This window comes from Sinocyclocheilus anshuiensis, unplaced genomic scaffold (genome assembly GCF_001515605.1).
Source record: "Sinocyclocheilus anshuiensis isolate Anshui unplaced genomic scaffold, SAMN03320099.WGS_v1.1 scaffold9, whole genome shotgun sequence".
NCBI classification, from domain to species: domain Eukaryota; kingdom Metazoa; phylum Chordata; class Actinopteri; order Cypriniformes; family Cyprinidae; genus Sinocyclocheilus; species Sinocyclocheilus anshuiensis.
In genome coordinates, this window is record NW_015540887.1 from 161,373 (window position 1) to 169,079 (window position 7,707).

General features: G+C 35.8%; 1 protein-coding gene across 1 annotated transcript in view; it reads right to left on the bottom strand.

The window, feature by feature from the left end:
• Nucleotides 1–7,707, bottom strand: part of LOC107688715 (collagen alpha-2(IV) chain-like) — a 103,780-nt gene that overhangs the window by 19,055 nt on the left and 77,018 nt on the right. The window contains exons 6-20 of the mRNA XM_016486450.1: nt 6,751–6,795; nt 6,484–6,600; nt 6,303–6,371; nt 6,107–6,142; nt 5,955–6,008; nt 4,155–4,190; nt 3,996–4,037; nt 3,834–3,902; nt 3,700–3,744; nt 3,344–3,397; nt 3,086–3,121; nt 2,947–2,991; nt 2,806–2,857; nt 2,548–2,658; nt 1,214–1,360 (exon numbers count right to left, since the gene is read on the bottom strand). Coding sequence (XP_016341936.1) covers nt 1,214–1,360; nt 2,548–2,658; nt 2,806–2,857; nt 2,947–2,991; nt 3,086–3,121; nt 3,344–3,397; nt 3,700–3,744; nt 3,834–3,902; nt 3,996–4,037; nt 4,155–4,190; nt 5,955–6,008; nt 6,107–6,142; nt 6,303–6,371; nt 6,484–6,600; nt 6,751–6,795 — 958 coding nt within the window. The remainder of the gene's footprint in view (nt 1–1,213; nt 1,361–2,547; nt 2,659–2,805; nt 2,858–2,946; nt 2,992–3,085; nt 3,122–3,343; nt 3,398–3,699; nt 3,745–3,833; nt 3,903–3,995; nt 4,038–4,154; nt 4,191–5,954; nt 6,009–6,106; nt 6,143–6,302; nt 6,372–6,483; nt 6,601–6,750; nt 6,796–7,707) is intronic.

A 7,707-nucleotide genomic window follows, 5' to 3' on the forward strand; every position in this document is an offset into this window, starting at 1 on the left:
CGGTATTTAATCGGTCCCGGGGCTAAATTATGAAAGACCGGAGTATCGATAAGCTCTGACGTTAACGGTTCTGCTTTCGGTACTGGAGAAATTAATAAAACACACATACATTTATTATTGCTATATATACATTATCTTGCAAATTCTATCTCACCAGAGTCACCCGCTGTTTTTCAAACATTTGTCTATGATGCATTTTTGCTATTCGCAATTCAGAAGCAAGATCAATCGCGGAGAAGCTTCAGCACGCGCAACATGAAAGCTCTGTTTAATTATGATAGAGGAGAGAACTAAACATTCAAACATCTGCTTACACTTTAGGCCTGTGGCGGTTTTATTAAGCTAATTTCATTTTTTTATTTCGATTTTGGCTTCGAAGGATTATACAAAAGAAGACATGAGGTAAAGAAGAGACGCTGTTCCTCAGGCTGAAATGTGTGTGCGCTCCAAAACGGACAAACAAATTACACTTTGAGCTTCTGGTGCATGTCCAAACGATCAAATACACACAGAAATATGTCAAAATGGCCGGCTTGGAGAGTATTTACTTAAACACAGTTTATGTCTTAAGTGGAGGAGAACAGTTGGGAGAAAATTTCAGCTCTTAATTTGTCATATATATATATATAGATATATATATATAGATATATATATACTGTATATATATATATAAAACAAAAAGTACCGATAAGAATACCGTTAAAGTACCGAATCGATAAGCAGTATTGGTAAGAGTAGTAATACCGTTAAAACCTTAACGATACCCATCCCTATTCATGCATCGAAACTTTTGGGATAATGTAAGTACACAAGTCAGCAAAATATATAACACTGTTCTAGTGGTTTTTGGATATTTGAATAAAAAAAATCTTTTATTATATTTTTAACATATTGTGCCTTTAAACTGATTAAAAATGACAATAACGAGTTTTGAATTGTTACAAAGCTTTTGCAGTACATCTGATTTCAACACTGATAAGGAATGTTTCTTGAGCACTAAATCCACATATTAGAATGATTTCTGAAGGATCGTGTGACACTGAAGACTGGAGTAATGATGCCTAAAAATCAGCTTTGTCATCACAGGAATAAATTACATTTGAAAATTGTAATACTAATTCACAATATTATTGTATAAATATGAAAATGCTTTATTAGCATGGCATTTAGTGATGGCACCAGGTTTTGTTCTGGTTTCGAAATTCACACTTACATGATCCCTTGGGTCCAGGTGGTCCACGAAATCCAGGCAGCCCATCAGAGCCAGGTGGCCCAGGCTCAGTGGCAGTATTACCAGGTTCTCCAGTTTCACCTTCGGCTCCCTTTGATCCCCGTGGTCCCTCTGGACCCCACAAATCCACTGTGGATCAGAGAACCAATCATATCAATGACAGAGTTTGGTTAAAGTAATGTCTAAGCCCATATGTATTTGAAAATGTGTTAAAAATTGTTAAAAAGTTCATTCAAAAATGTTATGATTATATTATTAATGCCAACCCCATATGACATTCCTTCTTCTGTGGATGAACAAAAGAAGGTGTTTACACTGTTCTTTCCAATACAAAAAAGGTATAGAGACCACGGGCTGTCAAGCTCCAAAAACGTCAGAAGAAGCATCATAAAAGTACCATAAAAGAAGTCCATACGACTCATGTGCTATAAAAATCTTCTAAAGTTTTCATCTGAAACCCGTCAAAAAGATGAGTTTGGCCTTTGATGTCGATGAATTGCTATTGGCCTTGTGTGCCATGTCACTTATCGTGATACAGCAAGTTTGACTACTCCTTAGTGTGAACTAGTGTTATCAAGATACTATAATTTCTAACTTCGATATGATAACTTAAAAGACATCAATATTCAATACCATTTTCAATACCACAGGGAAAAACTGGCAAAAGATTAAGGGCAGTAAGTTAAGAAAATACTTTGACTATGGTCAAAATTAAATTATGAACTAAAATTCTGCTGTTGGAAATTATGCAAACATGAAAAAGTATAACTGGCACACATTGCATTCCCACATGCATGTTAAACTCACAACACATAAAGAGAGTTCACTACATTTACTGTGAACCGAGTCGTGAAAATGAAAATGCCAGAACGTGAGCTATATATTCTCTGAAACATGCAATGGTTTATATACTTTTTAATTAAAATAAACACACAGCATTGTTTATCAGCTCACTTTCGGAGTTATAACAGAGGTGAAATTGCAGCTGTTACTGGTGTTAACGTTACTGTGGAAATTGAGTATTGAAGTAATTTTAAATATTCTGAATTCGAAAAATCTATATTTCTGACAACATAAGTGAGAATCAAATTGAGAGTTATGACAGAGGGCAAAACTTTTTCAGTGTATACTATTTATAATTTTGGGTTATTTGTCTCACAATGGGAATGATATCCAAGCTGTTTCGTTGAATGCAAAGCATGGCAAAGAGCAGCATTTCTCATCTAAACTTCTCCTTGTGTGTTTTAACAGACAGAAGACATACAAGTTCGCACCATCAGATAATGACAGAATTTCCATTTTAGATTGAAAAATACCTGGTTGTTGTTCAGTGGGAGGGGGGCCTGGGGGACCCAGCAGTCCTTTAACACCCTTAGGACCATAATTTCCAATTGGGCCACGCTCTCCCGGAGGTCCTGGAGGACCCACTATATAAGCAAGAGAAACGGACGGAAGCAAAGTAATAAAAAAATTAAGAAACTGGACTGTTTATTGAAAGTTGGATTAGGACTACTAAAACAGCAGATATTAAACAGTTATAATCTTTATAATCTTTTTTGCATTATTTTTAGTACCTCCAGTATCATCAAAAGGACCTATCAGCTCTCCAGGTTCTCCTCTGTCTCCCTGTTGAATGATATGCATTTAGGTCACACAACTTTTGATGCAGATTGAATGGTAAGGTATGACACGCTAAACCAGAAATAGATTCATACTTTGCTGCCAGAATTTCCTGGGAAACCTGGAAGTCCAATCTCTCCCTGTAGGAATGGAGAAAGACTTTAAGAAATGCTTAAGTCCACGCAAATGTACAAATGCCAATGCACTGTTGGGAAAATGATCAAAATGATTTACCCTTGGTCCTGGCAAGCCATTTCGTCCGGGGTTACCCTGTAATTAATAAGAATTGGTTAAATATTTTAGATACAAATTTGAAATATGTGTGCATATCCAAAAACTTTCAGATTAGAAAAAAAGCAAAAAAGGTAGATGTCCATTCTCTGATGTGCCTGTTGAAGAGCTGGTTCATACATTGTGATTGTTTTTTTTGCTTTTTTTGAAAAGTCTTTGCATAGGGTTAATGAAGAGATTTCAGCTCTTTATCAATCATACCCGCTGTCCTGGAAACCCTGACACACCAGTCTCTCCTTTGGCAGATAAATACCCCTGAAATAATTTAAAATACAAAATATTATTATCAAGATACTGCCGAAGTCCCTGTAGGTTCACTCAGTGGCGACATTGCCAGCTATTTTCTATTGACTCTTATCTACTTGAATGAGGAAAGGCCATCTGCAAAACTCAGGATTACATTTCAATAATATATTTTATATGACCATTAAAATCAGACTAAAATTATGCAAAAAACAAACACATTTTTTTTTAGTGTGATCCAGCTATTCTGAACCCACTGTAAGACTGGGTTTTCATTCCTAAAATTAATTTTTGTGTTCAAAAAAGCCACCTACCAAATCTCCTGGTTCACCTTTATAACCTTTCAAGCCTTTTACACCCTGTTAAAACAAATGAGAGAGATGAAAATTACAGTAGACAGATAATTTGCTCCCCTTGTAATATTCTCATAAACTCATGTTCTTCTTGCCTGCAATTCTGAAGGGATTGTACGGATTTGTGAGTAAGGTCCTGGTGGGCCTGGCTCTCCAATCTCCCCCTGTGGTACGGATATAAAATTCATATTGGTTTAACAGTGCAGATTATAGACCGTGATATTAGTCTGATATAAGACACTAAAAATTTGTCTCACCAATTCTCCTTTCATTCCTTTTATTTTTTTACTGCTTTCACCCTGTACAAAGACAACACATTAACATCAAATGGAAGATGTTTATTTACCAAAGTATGCTGTCATAAAACACGAATGGAAATCTTAAAAATAAAATTAAGCAAAACATGTTTTACTTACCTTTTGTCCTTTAACACCTTTAAAGCCAGTAGGACCCTAAAGAAAGATAATAAGTAAGTAAGAAGAAGTGATGCTAGGTTTGGAATAAAGCAAGCAGTACTAATATAATAACTAGGGCTGTCATTACTAATTATTAGTGATTGATTTGGGCTAAGAAATTATGATACTCTAAATACTAAAACCAGTCATACAGTCATTTATTCAACCAATTTGTTAAAATGGCTGATTCATTCAGAAACAAATCAAGTGACTGTCTTTATGAATGGATCCCTGATTCATTGGCTCACTTGATTTGTTCAAGCTGTTTTGCATCTATTTTTGTTAGCGAAATTGAGCAAAAACAGACAATACTGCCATACTGTGTTTAAAGAGCAGGTCATATGGGTTTTTGAAAAATATCTATTTTGCAGTTTATAACGTAGCTATCCTTAAATGAAAACAATCTGCAAAGTTGTTAATCAAAAAAGTGCATGATAAATAAAGATATTGTCTCTCAAAAGAGAGAGTCGATTCTGAATCGCCTTAACGAGTCGTCATATTTTCGAATCTTTTGCCTGTTTGTGTACGTCACTGGGTAACACATTTGCATAATCCCCGCCTGCCCGCGAAATACGAACAGAGTCTGACCTGCCCACAAACACTTCCGCTAGTTAGTGTGTTTACATCATGTTGAGAAGATGCTGTGTACAAGGATACCACAGAAATACAATTCGAACCTTTTGTTGTGTGCATGTCATTTTACCAAGGACGGCTTCTGTAATCTTGGCTTTTATCTTCGTTGGCTTCTAATCTTCTTAATTTGGGCTAACAAGCTCTACGAACCACAACCTGTAAGTACGATTGATACGTTATGTGTACATTTTCAAATGAGTGCTCAAAATATCAAGTTTTTGAGCTAATATGTGATGTATACCTAGTGCAGCTTTAGGTTTCCAGGTAAAGCACGATATCACTGTCTTACTGAAGTAGTTCAGATAATTCACTGTGAACTACGCTGTGAATTTCCTAAGAATGTGTCGATTAATGTAGACTGACGTTGTTCTAATTACTTAAAACAGTTTGGTTTACAAACTTGTTTCATCAGTTAGTCACGTTAGCACTCGGCTAACGCATCCACCATTATTGTTTTAATTGTTCACAGTTTAGCAGCTAAACTTTAGCTGTGGGCACGATTCACTTGCATAAGTGTTTTTGTATTTTATGTCATTAGCTGACCAATCAGAGCAGAGTAGGCTTATGGAAGGGAGGGGTTTGCTCCGAACTTGCTTGGAACGAATCGTTTCGAAATCATTGGCAAATGACTCTAATATTAAATGTATATTCTGATAAAATTACAATGTTTTCTGACCTTAGATGCATTTAAACCTGTTTTAGGGGACTCAATATTAGGACACTTTAAAATACCATATGACCTGCTCTTTAAAATTCAACACAATATTACCTTTTTTTTATTGAAATTGTGTAGATATTCGGTAAAATAACACTCTCTTTGTGTGATATTACTGAACTTTACCATATGATATAAATATAAGACAAAAACCCATTTTTTGCCCTTGTATCCTGAATTTTAGGGGCATATAACTGCATTCTATATGCTGTCGTCGTCCTGCATCAGTACAGGTCTGGGCTGGAGCAGGGTGTGTTAAGTGCGTTAAAAATTTTAACACATTATTTTTTACATAAATAATCGCACCAAATTGACAACTTACATTGACAGCCCTAATTATAACATCCCTAATTATAATTATAATAATAACTTTTATTATACCAGTAATTTTATTGTGTGTGTCACTAACTCACCCAAGGACCTTGTAATCCTGGCATTCCTCTGTACCCTGGGTTACCAGTTGGTCCCTGTAAGGGTGCAATGAAATATTTTAGAAAACACCTTTTCGTCCCTGATGATTCAGTTTCAGTTCTGTCACAAGACAAATGATAAAAATCAAACTTACAGCAAATCCTCGAAAACCTGGTGGTCCTGGATCTCCCTGTAATAATATGTCATAGAATTACGATACTTTTTTTTAAAAAACGAAATCAAATGCATTTACTCAATTTATAGTAAATGTAAACATAATAAAGGGTTAAGGTAAACTAAAACTGGTTTCTGGTTTCGTATCCTCTGGTGAAACGTTTAGTTCCCCTTACCCTGAATCTTTCCATATAGACCCACAGATCCAAAGGGTCACCCTTCTCTCCCTTCATTCCTGGCCGGCCCTAGAGAATATTACATTTAGAGATAGGCAAGTACACAGAGACAAATTGATTGAAAGAGAGAAAATAAAAGCATTATGGGTTAGATGAGCTATGCATAAATGAACACTCGTACTGATATTCCAGGTCCACCATTGAGTCCTGGAAGGCCTGGTGTTCCTGATTCTCCCCGGGTTCCGTTACAACCGTCAGCTCCTGGTTTTCCACGAGGTCCAGACGGCCCAGGATGGCCCTGATGAGAGATCAGAAACAAAGACTTGACCAACATATTCTGTTTTACCTTCAGTGGTTCTCTTGTTGCCATCTTGTAAAACTCTGCTTTATTTATGCCTAATGACATCGTTAAACATAATACTGTGGATATAAACAAAATGACACTTACCGGAACTCCATCTGCTCCATTAAACCCTGGAACACCCTCCATTCCCTAAAGAAAGCCACAAACACAATAGCATTTCATCTCATTTCATGTAAAGTTTTACTCTTTAACCTACTCTCAGAACTACTCCTGAGATTGTTTTAAAGAGAATTATATAGTACAATGAGGCAAATAATGGCTAAACCTAGAAAAGTCATGTACAGTATCACTGAGACATTGTGAATATTATTTCTGCTACTGAACTATTTAAACTTTTGCGGCTAGACCATATGCGACCATCATACTGAATCTAATCAAATACAGTTAGTTATATAATCTAATCAACACTAAGAATATAAGGTAAAAATTACCAATTTTTGGACTAAAATGTTATTCTCATAACACTTTTTCATTTCTGTAAAATGCACGATTATGAGTAATTATGTCTGAAATATTTATTTTATAATTATTACATTATTTACATTGATTAGCCTTATAAAACCTCCTATGCTTTTCTTTCAAACTTATCGGTGGTCGTTTAATTTGTGTGGATATATAATTCAAATATTCATTATTCATTAATTTTATCAAGGTGAATAAGCAGAAGGTAACAGTTGCTTCACAACGATCTGAAATTTCAATGCAACTGCCATTAGGAAGCGAAAAGCTTGTCAATCATACATAAATGCTGGAGATTAGGGTTGTGACAGTGAGGAAATTTTCCCACCGGTTAATCGACATGTGACAACACCGGTAATACCGGTATCACCGCGGGGGCGAGGCGTTCCCTCTTTTTCTCTCTTTCCTTCGCTTTTACATAGCTTGTAAAAGTGGCGTGCGCATTTTACTTTCACTTTGAAATAGCGGCAATCCGGCGTAAAGCAATTGTTCGTTTTTAGTTCGTTTGAATTTTCCCTCTTTTCCTCGCTTTCCTTCGCTTTTAAATAGCTTAAAAGCGCCGTGCGCATTTTACTTTCACTT